The 16,272-nt window shown below is 53.8% G+C and overlaps 1 protein-coding gene across 11 annotated transcripts in view; it reads right to left on the minus strand.

The window, feature by feature from the left end:
- The window catches only part of ATP2B2 (ATPase plasma membrane Ca2+ transporting 2), a 366,135-nt gene that overhangs the window by 48,767 nt on the left and 301,096 nt on the right, over positions 1-16,272 (minus strand). For 6 of the 11 annotated variants that reach the window (XM_059390321.1, XM_059390324.1, XM_059390326.1 and 3 more), the window contains 3 exons: positions 7,646-7,771; positions 5,950-5,982; positions 4,709-4,768 (listed from right to left, as the gene is read on the minus strand). In XM_059390321.1, coding sequence (XP_059246304.1) covers positions 4,709-4,768; positions 5,950-5,982; positions 7,646-7,771 — 219 coding nt within the window. The remainder of the gene's footprint in view (positions 1-4,708; positions 4,769-5,949; positions 5,983-7,645; positions 7,772-16,272) is intronic. The other 5 variants (XM_059390330.1, XM_059390328.1, XM_059390332.1 and 2 more) reach the window with 2 other exon arrangements.

Below are 16,272 nucleotides of genomic sequence, written 5' to 3' on the forward strand. Positions count from 1 at the left end.
ACACACACACACACACACACACACACACACACACACACACACACACACATTCTAGAAAGGGGAGGACTTTGGTCAATGTGTTCCTTAGTTCCTGGCTCCAGGAGTGATGTATGTAGAATTTTGCTTTCTCCTTGTCCATCTGGAGGAGTGTGAAGCCACAGCAAGGACAACCCCCCGCCCAGCTCCACTGAGAGTGAACCATGCCAAGGGTGAGCAAGAGCTCCTTAATGGTGGGCTTTGAGGGGCCCCAAGCACTGCTCCCGCTGGGAAGTTGCCGATCCCTCCCTCCACTTGGGTGTATGCTCTTTATTCTGAGGCTGACCAGCCTGGGCCCTAGCAAACAGGGAAGTAGGGCTGGTGGTCTCCCCTGGGTGCCCCCCTGCCCTGGCCCTGCATGCCAGTGCTGGGGAAAGGGCTGAGTCTGGGGCTGCTCACCTCCTAATCAGGGCTGCCTGGGAGTCCCCCCAGCCTGCTCCAGTCTCGGCCAGAGGCTTGTGGGCTGGGTTTGCAGCATGGGCCGTACTGGTAGCCCCTCGTTGGCAGCTGAGACACCTGTCTTTACCTGTTGGCACTACAGAGAGGAGGTTTCCTCCTGTCCCTTTGGCCTGTCCTCTGAGCTCACTCAGAGCTCTGCCCACAGGCCTTGCTACCTTGGGAGGAGCCTGCGGAGGTCAGCCGCCCTTGGCCATTTGCTGTGAAGAATGAGAATCACAGCTCATGTTCTGTGAGAAACCACCACGTGCCAGGTGCATATAGAACATCCATGATTTCATCTAACCCACATCACATCCCCATAAGGGCACTCCTGCCCTGCTCCCACTTCCAGATCAGAAACTGAGGCTCAGAGAGACAGATGACCTGCCTGGGTCCCCGGGGTTAACGCAGAGCTGGCCCCATCTATGTTTCCACCCCAGTTGAGGAGAAGGCAGCTAGCCCTAAGCTCCTATGAGCACAGAGGAGGGTCATCAAGGTGGTTGTGTGCCCCTGTTTGGACATGAACTAGCTGTGTGGCTTTACCTCTCCCAGTCTCAGTGTCCACCTCTGTAAAATAGGGAAGCAACATTCAGCTTCTTGAGCACCTGACAGTGGCCTTAGTCATAACCACTTGCCCATTTAGCATACTACATTTTGTGGGTTCCTCTCTTGCCCACCTCCCCAATACCCTGTGGGTGAGATGGGAGCAAGTCTAAGCACTCCCATTTTACAGATGAGAAAACTGAGGCCAAGAGAGGTTCAGAGACAGCTCTCATTTCTGGAGCGTCCTGATGATAACCCCGTGGCTGCCTTACTGGTTCCATAACCAGTAAGGCACCCACACCAGATCACGCTGTAAGTGACTCGGAGGGGAGAAGTGGCTTTCCTGGATCCCAGCCCCGTGCTACCTCTCCAGGGGAAATGTTGGGCTGTTCCCCCGCCTCTCACGGCAAATGGTCAGGGACCCACCCTGGGGGCGGAAAGAGAAGGCCCCCATTGCTCTATTGCAAAGTTCTTTTTGCTGGATTAAAAACAAAACAGAAAAAGCCTTTTTAGAGCCAACAGGAATGAACTACAATAATTATCTTTATTTTTAAAAATAATTTTACTAACTGGGCTAAAGGGCATGGGAGGACTCCTCTTCCATACTTGGTTCTAGAAGACACAAAGGGGCCTTATTTGCATTGCATATTATCAAATGCAATAGCCCATGTGTGCGCCCATTAACCAAGCTAGCAATTTCCTCTTTTATTTCCATAGTGATCACGTGGCCAGAAAGATAATCACCAGTGCATATGTTCAAGGGAGGGAGCAGTGTTGTGGGGGTGCTTCTGCGCACATGGCCTGGTTTCTCAGAAGCCAGGGGCTTTTCTCAGCCAAAGTGGAACTTGCCTGGGCCCTGTAACTATGGGGGGGACAGCCAGACCTGGGTCTGTGCATGACCCAGGAAAGGGGGCTCTTGCAGGGAAGCTGGGATGGGGAACTTGGGCGGAGACTTGGAGACCCCCCACCCCACATCAGATGCAGACACAGCTTTGACAAATGGGTCTGTTATGAACCATGAGTGTGAAAAGTGTGTGTGTGGAGGTTCGATGGTGAGGTGACCTGATAAACAAGCTTTGGGGAGCACTAAAGAGATGAACTGGGAGATGTTACTTCTCTTGCCTGTGCTTCCATCTCTTCCTCTGTGACATGTGACAATGTCGACCAAGGTGATGCTTAGGAAAAGCATCACAAAGTGCCCTGTTAATGTCTGGAGTTCAGAGTGGTGTATTTACTAACCGTGATTATAAGCAATGTATTGAACAATGGTATGTTAATCAGTATAAATGAAATAATAAAATGATAATGGCCGTCATAATGGCTCCAAGATGAATGGAACACACCCGCTTTCAGCTGGGAGGGGGCTTGGTGAGGGTGGGTCCAGAGGGACTACTGCCAGCTAAGTGTGTTTTCTATAGCCAATCATCCTGATTTGGCTCAGAGGAAGGAAGAAAAGGAATGGTTAATTCTCTCATTGACCAAGGCTCAGCCAGGCACCTCTCAACCTTTAATACACTCTGGCCTGGAGCCTGGAGAGCTCATTAGATGAGATCAGGCACATTCAGTGTGGTATGGCCCTAGACTGGAGAGCTTATATGAATGCAGATTTTAGTTCAGTGGGTCTGGGGTTGGGCCTGAAATTCTGCATTTCCAACAGGCTCCTAGGAGATGTCCAGGCTTCTGGTCCTCTGGTTACTTTTTGAGAAGCAATGGCTTAGAGCACTATTTCCCTAAGTATATTAGAGAAACAAACCAATCCCACAAGATTCAGCCAGAAAATGTCCTGCAGCCAAATCAGCCTGGGAAGCCCTCCATGGCTAACTTTCCACTATATACCAGCATATTCAAGGCTCTGAGAAGTCCTGCAATAAGGAAGAGACCAATTCTGTCCCATGGTTCTTAAACATCTCTGACCACAGGATCCTTTTCTTGGGGGCAGGACCTATTGATATTCCTGTGATGTTTACAAGACACACTCTTTCAGGAAACTCTGGATCAGGAAGTGGAATAAGTACTTTAGAGCCAGCAGGCCTGGGTTTGAATCCTAAGTCTGCTTCTTTCTTGTTCTGTGATATTAGGCTAGTGGCTTGATCTCTCTGAGCCTGTCTCCCAATCTTTAAAGTGGGGACAATAAACTCTGTATCACAAGGTTGTCATGAGGATCAAATGAGGCCATGAGCAGGAAATGTTTGCAAAATGTCTGGCATACAGTAGGTAGTCAAGTTCCCCATATTTCCTGCAGTTTTTCTCAGGATACCAGGAGTTTTCTGCTACAGTTTGGAAGTGAAGCAGACTTTTTTTAGGATGGACCAGCCTGGATGCAGTATGTATGTTCACTGAGCCCAGTGGGCTCACTGCTCTGTGGGAAGCAGGATGCCAGCTCCTGTTTCCTTCTCCCCCTGCCTGGGTTTGCCTATATTGGTTCTCCCTGTCATCCCTCGCCACCCCTCCCTGATGCATGACACCTCCCACACCCCAAGCTGTTCTCCTTTCTCCTCCGGTGCCTGAAATAGACCCACACCCAAATTAGCAAGGCGCAGCTCACAGAAGTGTCTTTCTTGGCCCCTGACATCTACAAGGGGGCTTCCATCATTGGTCACTTTGAATGCAGGTGGCCCAGCCAGAGGTCTGGGGCAGGGGATGGGAGTATGAGGTAGGACAAGACCTCCACATCTTCCAGGAGTGGTGAGGAGGAAATGATATAATGGACGAGAAACCCGCAGCCCAGTGCCTTGCGTGTCGCAATGCCGCAAGAAAGGCTTTTCCCTTCCCTCAGTTCCCCGGGGCAACTGTTTTATGATCAAGCCCTATAGCTTGGGTGACTATCATGCTACCTAATCTGGGGACAGGGGACCGATCTGAGTACACAGAAGCCTCATCACTCTGAAGATAGGAGGGTACAGAAATAAGAAATCCTCTAAAGGTTTGGAGGCAAGTGAATGGAATTCCTTCTTGCCTGTGGGTAAGGAGGTTAAAATGCAGATCCCAAGGTACTGTGGTTGCCCCCCCCCCCACCACCCCTCAGCCCCCAGGGGGCCCGTAAGAATGCAGAGACTCAGGACAAATGCTCTAGCACAGGCAACAGCAGGAAACACCAGTCCACTTCCGAGGGACAGAACCAGGCCCGCGCCCAAGCGAGCCCCCTGCCCGTTCACTCCGAGAAAAAGAAGAGGAAGAAATGTTTATCAGTGGCTCAGCCATGCTGTGGGGTGGGGCCAAAGAGCTGAATCCCGGCCTGGGTCCCCCTGCCTCGAGGAAATTTTCAAGTCGAGGACTGGAGACTTCACTAGGGACCCAGATGCCAGCTTCAGCCCAGGTCCTGACCCCAGGCCTTCTTCCCCAAGCGGGGGCCAGGAGTGTGCTTAGGAGAGGGCCACGACGGGTGGGATGCTGCTTCTTGGGAGCCAAATCTGAAGCCCAGGGTATGTCCCTCTTCTGGGCTCCACTGGGGGTTAAGGTCCCATAGGAGCCAGTACCATTTTGGTCGCCGTAAGCGGGCGCGGAGCTGATTCCCCGTTGGTGGCTTCTCTCTTAAGCGCCTGCCCCACGTGGGAGGATGAATGTCCCAGAGCTGCCCATGCACATCCAAGATCTGTGCAGTCCAGAACAGGGAGAGGCAAGCCCAGAGTTGGGGGTGGGGGAGAGAGATGCCCATCCAACCGAGACCGAGAGCTCGCCATCGGAGACGTACCATTGACTAGGCTGGTATTTGCACTATCGGCAGCATTTGAACCTGCTGCACCATCGGCCGCTGCGGGGGTGGGAGGGATGGAAAATGCAGTGTGTCACAATGGAGAAAAGCAACAATGCAGAACAGCAACAACAATAGACATGAACCAACTTGTGGGAAATAACATGACTACATTCTTAAAAAAAAAAAAAAATCTCTGTTGGAAATCAGGAAACTCAAATTTAGGAGGGTGGGGGTGGAACGTTCCCATAGAAATGTCATAAAAATCAGGGGAAAAAAACTCAGACATGGAGGGTCTTTGAAATAAAACATGGCAGATGATAAATGTGGTTAGGTAGCATGGCACCGTTCTGTACTAAGGTCTGAACCGATGTACCGCTCTGGCCATACCAATCAGGCAGGTCCCTATCAGAGAAGTTTCTAGGAGAAGGCATCTGGCTGCCCATCAGGGCCAGAAAGACCCATGGCCAGGAGTCATTTCAAAACATTCAGCAATTGGCACGGTGCAGGTACCCGCCATTCTGATCAGGTACTTGCTGTAACCACCATCTCTGTGTCCCAGAGGGACTGTCCAGCGGTGGCAGGGACTCAGGATTTGAGCCCTTGACTCAGGCCACTGCCCACAGCCACCTCCTCCTTCCTAACCAGCACTCTAAAGATCGCCTTGGTTACCCCCATACATTGAAGAGGTGACATCCAGCATGTTGTACTTTGTGCATGAAACAGAGAAAGGTACTAGCCAGCTTTCCTTAGTTTAGCAATTAAAAATGACGTGAGATGGTCAGATGCACTCTGGTCGTTCTTTCTTGGGGCGGGGGGAGATGGATTGTGTGGGAAGGAGAGGGTAAGGTAAGGTGGGTTAGATGCCCATGCTGTGCAGTGAGGGGCAGCCGGGCTGGGCTCTGCGGGGTGTGCCCATGAGAGCAGGGCTGTGGGGTCGTGTGATGATGAGCGGGGCACCACACATTGGCCTGGGGGTGGAGGGCTGTGTGGGGTTGGCGTGGAGATGGCAGTGGCGCCGTGTGCATCGGAGGGCAGGGAAAAGCACTGAGGGGCAAATAGGTAGAGTGAGGGGCTGGTTCCTCCAGTGGGGCCGGCATCACGTGGGGGCCCAGTGGAGGGTCCCAGGGTTAGGAGGCCTCCTCCAACGGTGTGTTGGGGGTCTAGGGCCACGGCCTGGGGGTCAAAGGCTGCTGCTATTTCTAAAAGCCCCATCTACCCTGAGGGGGGTCTTACTGTACCTGGTAGCTGAAGGCCATCCCCCTTCTTCACACCTGTGTGATGATTTTTGAGACATGTTAATGAAGGAGAAGCACATACAGCCTCACCTGCACGTCCACACACACACGCATGCGTGCACACACACATACACACACGCGCGCACACACACATGCACACACGGCTGCACACCGGTGCTCATCCTGACATGGGGCCGCGATGGAGGTGGAGGTGAAGGGATGGGAGTGCAGAGGGGCCCAGTCCCCGTCCATGTCGCTCACAGGCGCCTGAGAGGCTGGGCTGCTCCCTATCTTCCTCTGCTGTGGCCCCCCAACATCCCACTTCTTCTCTACACAGACCCCCACCTCACAGGGGTGCAGGTGTGTGTTCAGTGAAGGACTCTGACCTATGCTTCAGGGCAAGAGAGGCCTGTCTTCCTGCCGAAATCTTCAGGAACATAGGAACATAGGTACACAGGTACATAGGAACATAGATCCGGCTTCCCTCACTCAGGCCCCAGTGAGGCCAAGAAAAGGGGTACCTGCCATACCCTGCCTACTGCCCCTATCTGCCCGACTGTCTGCACCCTGGGGTCAGAGCCGGCCACAACCTCTATCTCACTGTGTGGATGCTGTCCTGATACCCTCCGGGCTTTTTGACCAGGACTATCTCCTTAGTATTTTCAACCTCAGCTGTCTCCTGGTTCTCTCCAGCTTCTGGACTTTCCTGAGGACAGCTCAGCTCCACTGTTCCTGCTGGCGGGGCTGCCATAATCTTAGGGGGACCCCTCTAGAAAATGGGGTATTGCCCTTGGGAGCCAGTAACCTTTGGTTATGACCCAGGCTCTGTGCCTGGCTGGCTGCAGAGAGCAAGAGGTAGCAAGGCTTCCCCGTACCCCAAAGAGGGGCCATCGACTTTCTCATCTCCTTCTCCTGGACCCCAGATGGTCTGGCTGTTGGAGACCTCCTTTTGGAGCTTGGGGAAGGAGACATGACAAAAGACTGAAGATGTGAGAGGGGTCTGTCCCTGAGACTGAGTGTAGGTGTTAGGAAAAGAGCCAGCTGTGCTAGAGCCAGAGGCCTGGGCCTTTGGATTGGGACCTGGCCAGATGGGCATCCCTCCCTCTTCTCTGAGAGGCCCAGGCTACCAGCCTGCTGTGCTGAGAGGGAGCCCAGGGAGTAGGAAGCTTGTTTCGAAGGTGGAGGAGGAGCCAGGGCCCAGGCAAGGTGGCAGCTCTGGGGACGGGGTGTTGGGGAGTGAGAAAGGGAACCAAAAGTTTGGCCTCCTTCCCTAGAATCTCCTTTGCCCCCATCTAGGCTGAGTCTATGCTGGGGGTGGTTTGCAGCTCTGCTCTGTGGAGTTGAGAATAGTGGTAGGAGTGAGCGCAGGTGGGGCTTTCTACTCCCTACCGGGGCTGATGAAGGGACCAGGTCACACTAGAGGCTGGAGAATCAGCCAAGTGCTCAGCACCCTGAGCCTGGCCTGTGGGGGGAGGGTCCTCCATGACATGACCGGACAGACAGAGACTGGGACAAGAACCTGGAGATGGAACAGACAGACCATCATGGCCCAAGCAGGGCCTCAGGGATGCAGGAGGCAGCTGTTGGCACAGGGCGTGGACATAGAAGGCACTCAATAACCATTTTGTTGAGTGAATGAATAAACAAAAAAAGTGATCTGAAGAGCTCCTTTCCTGGTCCGTAAAGGGGTCGTGCTTACCTTTCTTGTCTTTCTTCTCTTCTTCCTCACCACCAGCCCCCAGCAGGGTGAAGATGATGCCTGTCTGAGAATTCACACCCACGGCAGTCACTACCATCCGTCCAGAGCCCTCCATCACATGGGTCCCTGGGGAAGGAGACGAAAGCCAAGTTACCGTTGCATGGGCCCAAGCCCCCTCCCCAAAGGAGTGGAAGGAAATGAGTCCCGGAAAGCTCCTGGCTCTTTGCCTGCCGAAGCCCTGGGGTGCCACCCATGGTTCAGGTTCAAACTATGTACGTATGGCGGGTCCTCTGAAGAGAATTTCACTTCGGGACAGAGCTGCAACAGGCCTGGGACTGAAATATTGCCATCCCTTACTTCTCAGGCCTACCACCTACTACCTTCTCCCGGAGAGTTACCTCCCTACCCTGTCCTGGACAGGACCTCTTAAAAAAGCCCTTCTAAAGATCTGGGGAAGAACTCAGGGCACGCGGAACTTGGAAGGGAAGATAATGGTATCTTTCTTTCCACAAATGTCTAACTGAAATTCAGCATTTCCACCAGCCATGAACATAGGCAACCAACCTCTGGAGTGCTAGTGGCTCACAATGCCATTACCTGTGTTACGAAGAGCACAGGTTCTCTGTCCTATGACTCTGTAGTTGTTGCAATCATTTATTTTACAAGTATGATTTTACAAGTACAGAGGTTATTGGACTACCTGCTGGACTTTGTTATTAGGGTGCTGACAAAGAAGCACACTTGTTACTCTATCATGTGTTGTTTATTCTGTGAACTATTTCAGTATAATGGACTTCCTCTGTGATCCAGTGCATTCTGTTTTATGTGGTTTTTAAAATTTTTTTATTTTTTAAAGATTTGATTAATTTCTTTGGCACAGAAAGAGAGAGAGAGAGAGAGATAGAGCGCACAAACAGGGGGAGTGGCTGGCAGAGGGAGAGGGAGAAGTAGGCTCTCCACTGAGCAAGGAGCCTGATGCGGGGCTCAATCCCAGGACCCTGAGATCATGACCTGACCTGAAGGCAGACGCTTAACTGAGTGAGCCACAAGGGTGCCCCTATTTTGTGGATTTTTAAAGCTTTATTCTGAGTAAGGGTGGCACGTGATGACACTAGACCTCCCCAGGCTCCAAGAAAACCTCTTTTGTAGATTATTAGGATTTTCAAACTGGGCTTTAAAGGGCCCTGGAATTCTTTTGAGGGGCAGGAGGGTCAGCCACAGAGGGGCAAAGGGGTCCTCTGGTTAGAGTGGCTCCACTTTTATTCATCCTTGGGGTTTCTGTGTCAGCTGCTGTGTGATAGAGACCCCCCCCCCGACCTGCAGGTGCAGAGGGCAGCTGGTCCAAGGTTCACTTGGGGGGTTGATGCTGGAGTGAGGATAAAACGAATGGTAAAGCTGCCGAAAACTATGCTATATACACGGAGTGGAATACTATTTGGCCTTCCAAGGGAAGGAAATTATGACACAGGCTACCACACGATCAGCCTCGAGGACATTAGGCTCCATGCAAGATACCGCATACAGAAGGCCAGCTGCTGTGGATTCTGCCACAGGAGCTCCGTGGAGCAGTCAAAGTTGCAGGGACAGAGAATGGAGTGGTGGTTGTCAGGGGCTGGGGAGAGGGGCTTTCAGGGGGTTGCTGTTCAGTGGCGCTGGAGGTTCGGTTTTGCAATATGAGAGTGCCAGAGGTGGACAGTGGTGACGGTGGCACAATGGCATGAAGGTCCACAATGCCACAGACCTGTACCCTTAATGATACTCAACACGGGACATTTTATATGTATTTTACCATGATAAAAGAGTTGGGGAAAAAAAAAAAAGCAAACCCGCTAAAGCTGTGTCCTTAATTGGGAAAAGGTGAGGTTGGGGGGGGGGGGGGGGGGGGGGTGGCTGGGAACCAGCCCAGGACATGGCTGCCTGCTACTGTGGCCTGGTCCCAACAGAGAAGATGAAGGCAGAGCTGGCCCTCTGTCCTCAGGCTGGTGCAGGGGACGTGTCACTGTGTCCTAAGAGCTCTCACAGACCCACAGGCTACTCACAGGTTCGGCCTGCATGCTGTCCCTGCAGCAGGCTCCGGGCACCCCTGGGGAGGGCCCCTCGGCCTGCCAGTGGCCCCACTGTTTAGTCAAGAACCTGTGTAAGTGCAGTTTGCACCTTCAGGCACCCCATTTCTTATTTTATTTATTTATTTATTTTTAAAAAAGATTTTATTTATTTATTTGACAGAGAGAGATCACAAGTAGGCAGAGAGAGAGAGGAGGAAGCAGGCTCCCTGCTGAGCAGAGCCCGATGCGGGACTCGATCCCAGGACCCTGAGATCATGACCTGAGCCAAAGGCAGCGGCTTAACCCACTGAGCCACCCAGGCGCCCCACCATTTCTTATTTTAAATTTAAACTTTTACTCCCCTGGGTAGAAAGCTCTCTTCAATGCAGTGCGTGTTTCCTTTCCCAGCAGAGAGGGGAGTGTCTCAGGCCACCGTCAGGCTGCTCAGGAAGCAGCAGACTGGGGTTGAGGGCTAAAAGGCCCTGATGATTTTTTTTTTTTTAAATAAAGGTCTTATTTATTTATTTGAGAGAGACAGAGAACACAAGCAGGGGGAGTGGGAGAGGGAGAAGCAGACTCCCCACTGAGCAGGAAGCCTGATGCGGGGCTTGATCCCAGAACCCTGGGATCATGACCTGAGCCGAAGGCAGACATGTGTGCACGGGGGTGTATGTGTGTGTTCTAGCCCCTTGTCCTCTAACATCTCATGATCTCAAAAATGCTTTACACACAGATAGATGGACATCTCCAGTGAGTTCCTTCATGGCGGGCAAAGGTCAGTCTATCTATCTGTGCATGGGTAAACCAAGTCATGCAGGCTCCCAGACGGGGCACGAAGCCAAGTGAGCTGAAACGGAGCCCAGATGTTCAGATGGTGAGCTCTTCAGCTGACTCCTTGTTCATTCCCAGGACAGAAGGACAGTAATCTTGTGTTTCTGAGCAGGGAATAGAAGGGACCACAGGATGACTTCGGACACTGGTGGCAGGCTGAGCAGCCCAGGCAGACCTCGGAGCCTGTCTACTCGCCCAAGGGGCACCAACAGGGAGAACCAAGGCACACTGACAGGACTCGGTAATTTTAACTTGCTGACAAGATTTCTGTGCGCCGGCTCACCTAGTGTGCAGTGGGCGGGCACCGTGAAATACTGGCAGTATTAGACAGATAAGGAGCTGGGGGGGGGGTCCAGGGAGGTCACGTGGCAGGGGACATCTCCAGGTCTTTCAAGGGAGGAACACACTGCACTGACTCAGACTGCAGATGGCTGTGGCCATGGCCAGCCTTGACCTCCACAGGCCACCTCCTGTGCACCAGGCATCAAGTTAACCCCTTCACAGGCCCTCATCTCATCAGTCCTCACCCTGACCCTGCGATTACAGAGGAGAAACTGAGGGTCAGGGAGAAGGGGCTTGCCCAGGATCACTGGCTGGTGGGGGCAGAGCCAGGATTTGAACACCCCTTCTCTCTTGAGTGGACTGTCTTTGTCTCATAGCAGTCCCCACTTCAGGAAGCCAGGCCCTTGCACCCTTGTCTCAAACACATTCGGAAAATGTTTGCTCTGCCCGGGGGGTAATGGGGGGGCCAGTCCCCACCTCCCCGGCCCTAGGCAGGATGGAAAAATCCACAGGGGGCCAATTTCCACCTTAGATAATCAGACCCAAATCACCTTCTAATCTAATCAGTCCCATCACAGCAGGGAGCCGGCAGCTCTGCCACGGGGAGGCCGGGAGAAGGGAGGAGGAAGGAGACAGCCTGTGGCCACAGCGTGGGACACAGGGAGCAGGGGACACGGTGAAGGTGCAGCACATGTCCTGCTCAGTCTCAGATGAGCCTCAGGGCGGTACTCCAGACCCAGCATTAAACGGGCCAGGGAGCTGTGTTCCAGCCGCATTCCCTGCCCCCGCCATGGCTCTCACCACTGTCCCCGAGCCCAGACACCCTCAGTAGTATCTCAGCGTGCACTGGGTGAGACCCCAGTCTGCTTTTGACCCTTAACCACCAATTCCTGCCCTGTGGCCTCTGCCCTGGGAGCGTGCAAGTCACTAGGGATTAGTGTTCAGTCCCTCAGCTTGGCTCAGTTACCCCGTCAGAGTGCCCTTCTCCCTCCTCTGGCCCCAAACCTCCTCCTCGAGGCTCAGGATGAAGGCCCATCTTAGGTGGCCTTCCCTGACCTCCACTTCATCCTTCTCCTCTGAACTGCCCTCCCCCGCAGTCTCCCCTGGGGACGCTTCCAGTACTGGCTCCCCCCACCCCAGACTGTGAGCTCCCTGAGGGTGGTTCTGAGGGGGAGTCTCCCCTTAGCAGAGACCAGCTTGTAGCTGGGACTCCAGCACTTTTTTTTTTTTTTTTTTTAAACTGCTGCCTCCTTTTTTGGTATTTACCCTGGTGGCTATATATTGCATTTAGGATGGAGAATCTCCATACCCTTCAGAAGCCATCCTTATGGTTTTACAAAGGGTCAGATAGATTCCAGCCTCGCACTCTTCCTTACCCCTCACTGGGCCATGCCCTTCCCCCTACCAGGACCTCAGAGCCTGCTGCCCCTCCTAGCAAAGGAAGAACTGAATGGAGCAGGTCACCCCCTCTGGCAATTGCACCCCACCTCCAGAATACTCCTTAAAGGGCAATATTTGACTCCAAGGGCTGCAGCTCTAATGGTGGAAGTCAAGTCAAGTTCGGTTGACTAGATCTCCCAAAGGAACCTTGCAAGGTCTCTGGGTAGCGGCAGAGGTGAGAACACTTCGGATTGGGGGGGGGGCAGCTGGCAGGGCTTTGCACCAGGACCTTCATGTCCATGGTCCCCTGGCACCATCCTGTAGCCTCCACTTCCTCTAGTCTCATGGAACCCCTCAGAATATGCAAGCACAGGGGGTGGGTAGAGAGCACTCTGGGCCGAGGGGCGTGTGGGACCCGGGAACCAGTCTGCTGTCTGCTTCTGATTTGCTGTGTGATCTGAGGCCAGCCCTCTCCTGAGGATAACTTATGCCACCACCTCTCAGCGATGAAGTCTGGGCACCAAGGGTCCCAGAGAGATAGGGCCACTCCTGGGGGCGTAGGGTAGTCTCCTTGAAAATGCTGCATCTCAGGAGTTTGGATCTTGGTTCGGATGGAGCCAGTAGAGCCCTGTGTGGACAGACTGTGTGTGGCATTACCTGCCCAGGGTCACAATTCTTCACTTGATGGACAGATGTGGTAGAATGCCAACTCTGTGCCAGATCCTGGGGCCCGAAGGGACATCCCTGCCCTCCAGGAGCTCACAGTGTAGCTAAGGTCAAAGGGTACAGACCAGAACACAAATCAACCGCAATACAAGATGGCAGAGAGCCTGGGCCCAGTGGACTGATGGGGGTGCACAGCCCAGGCAAGGGCAGAGAGGTGGACCAGTGTGATGGCAGCAGATACACTGGGCTGAGGCTCAGGGCAGTGAGGGCAGAGCAGGAGAGACGCTGCATCGTGGCAAGATTGGAGTGGAAGGCTGCAGAGCTGGGGGTCTTCTTGATGTTCAGTTGGGAGCGACTGGGAGTATTTCTGGGTCAAGGAGGGAGAGCAGGAACATTTAGTGAGTGGTCCCTATGTGCTAAGTATTGTCTGAGCTACTTTCTCCATGGGGCTGTCATAATCACCATGTGAGCGACCCCTGTCACTCCCATTTCAGACACTGTATCCGTCATGGGAGGGTGGCACAGGCATGGACCAGGGATGTGGCACCAGCTCTTTCCATCTTGTTGGGAAGGCTTGTGGAGAAGCTGGAGGCAGAGCTGTCTGGGACCACTCTGAGGAGTGAGATGGAAGCAGGGAACAAAGGGGGAGCTATGTCAGCCACCCAACAGCCATCCATGCATGATAGAGAGAGGAGCTCGGGCCCAGGGAACACTGTGGCTCCCACCAACCAGCTGACCTGTCCCACCTGAACCTTCCTCTCTTCCTCCCACAGGGGAGTCATCTGGATTTTTATCTGGCAGCAGAGGTTGGGCCAGAACCTTCTCGAAGGCTGGCTCAAAGGCCAACTCTGCCTTAGACTGGCTCCAAGCAGCAGGAGACAGCCCCCACCTGGTCCAGATGCCAGCAGTCTCGGACCCAAAGCCCCACACAGTGGCAAGTGGGGTAGTGTGAGCCGCCAGTGGCAGAGTTGGGGGGGGGGTAGCTAGCTTTACAGAAGGAAGCTTCGGAGCCCAGAGAGGGCAAATGGCTGACTGAGGTTGCACAGCACATGAGGCACAGATTGGGGCTTGAACCTAGGGCTCTCCTGGTTTTGAATTCCCAGGCCTCTTTCTGGACGGGAGAAGGGAGAGGCCTCTTTCTGGGGGCAGAGATGTGAAGAAGGGATAAAGGCCATTTGTAGGAATTCTCATCTGCCTCCAGGCCCAAGCACCAAGGAAAGCCAATGCAGTTCCCAGCCTGGAGTGGTTCCTTCATCATTATTGTTATCAACACAGTTAATAACAGTAATAACACATGCTTGCAGAGCACCAGACAGTTGGTAAAGCATTTCAGCGCCCAAAAGCCTGTCCTCCTCACAACAGCCCTGTGAGGTAGGTTTGGTGCAAGTACAACCCCAAGCCCCTCCCCTCCCCGTGGCCTCTCTGGCTCAGAGAGGTCGAGTGATGGCTCAGGGTCACACAGCTGTGAGTGGTGGAGCCGGGACTTGAACCCGTGCTCTATCCACTACACCCCGCTGCCTCTCATGGAGAAGAGGCAGGGTAGTGTAATGGAGAGAGCGCGGGCCGAGCGGCAGACTGGGCCTTCCTGCAGTCACGGTGTCGTCCCAGGCTCCCTGGAGGCGGTGGCAGTGGTGGCAGGTCCGGCTCTCCATGCCTGGCCTTCCGCTTGGGTAAGGTGGGCAGCAGGCCTGAGAGGGTCTGCCGATGTCCTGTGCAACTTCCTGCTGTTAACGCTCTGGCTCCAGGGGTGGTGGAGGTGGGTGGGGGTCCTGCCGGGGGTGGAGCCAATGGGTCTGCTGGAGCTAGGCCCTGCTGCTTTTGGGGACACCCCCCACCCCGGCCCCCTGGCCCCTCTCCTTTCCCTGGCCACACAGAGGTCACCTAGTCATTGGTTTCCCAATGGAATTTAGTATAAATGCTCCAAACGGGCCTTGCTGCTGGGTCATAAAGTCCCAGGGGTCCTCAGAGGTGAGCCTGCACACGGAGGCTGCAGGGAGAGCTCGGGGCTGGGGGGTTGGAGGGCTGGGGTCTTGCTCTGGCCCTGCCTTCTGGGGTGCTTTACACTCCTGCTCTGGGCCTCAGTTTCCCCAGCTGCAAATTGAGACCAGACCAGGGTTCTCTAGGGAACTACAAATGTCCTGGAAGGCTGCCAAGTCACAAGTTGGAACATTTCTTTCTCACAAGAGAGACCACTACTTCCATAGGACTCTCAGGGGCTTCAGGACCCCAGGGTATCAGAAACTACTGGCCTTCCATGAAAAGAGGGTTAAGGGCAGGCTATACAGGTCCTGCAGTGGGTCCTGGCCTAGAGGATGCTGTGGGACAGTCGATGGATGTGAATTCATATAGAACCTTCTGGTAACGGTATTGCATCAATGCTGAGCTTCCTAAGTGGCTAGCTGTGCTGTGGTCACACATTTCTTAAGAGATACACCTGAAGCGTCAGGGGGCAAAGGGCCATCATGACTGCATGACACAGCGAGGCTCCTGGGAACAAATGGGGCAAAATGGTAGTAACGGCTGAATCAGAAGGAAGGACATTCAGGTGTTCTTTGCACTCGCCTTGCAACTCTCCTGAAAGTTTGAAATGGTCTTAAAATAGAAAACTGGAAAAAAAAAAAAAAAAAAACCAAAAACAAAACATGCCCAGGTCAGAGATTACCCTCCAGGGCTCACCTACATGCTGCTTGATCCATTTGCCTTTTAAACAAATGGGGATTTCTCCCCAACAGTTAAACACTGGGAGAGTGTGCATGAAATGTGGATTCTGGCTCCCCTTGCACTGTGAACGCTGCGGCCACACTGGGGCCGGGGCTTCTGCGGGCAGCAGTGAGAAGCAGTCATGTTCTTGGTTTGGTGCTGTGCCCTCCCTGCTGACCCCATGCAGGGGTGACCTTGTGACTCCTGAACATTCTACTCTGCCTGGCCTGTGTCTGCCTGTCCATCCTGGGAGATGAGCTCCAGGCCTTTGGGATTTTCTTTGTGCCCCGGTCCCCGGGCATATCCAAGTCTTTCTGAAGGCTGGTCTGTGCCTGTTTGTCAGATGGGGAGACTGAGGACCTGAGGGGCAGAGGTCACAGCTGGAGCTGACAGAGGTTTGGGACCTGGGTGTTCTGCCTCCAAATGCTGTGCTTGCTCCACACCACACAGCCCCTCACGGCAGTACCATTTACAAAGAACAGTGACATCCATCCATGCATGGGGTCCCCACAACAGCCCTGTGGGGTAGGCAGGAGGGAAGGGCCCTCCAGCAACTCCTCCACTGCACAGACACCAACATGGGGGCTCAGGGAGGTGAATGGACCTGTCCAAGGTCACAGGCTAGGCATGCTTGGGCTGACTGCCCCCAGTGCCAGAGTATTCTTGGCCTTCCTGTAGGGTGCACCAGTGTGCCAGACACCCCAAGGGGGTTTCTGCACAATC

This window comes from Mustela nigripes, chromosome 2 (genome assembly GCF_022355385.1).
Source record: "Mustela nigripes isolate SB6536 chromosome 2, MUSNIG.SB6536, whole genome shotgun sequence".
Classification (NCBI taxonomy): Eukaryota; Metazoa; Chordata; class Mammalia; order Carnivora; family Mustelidae; genus Mustela; species Mustela nigripes.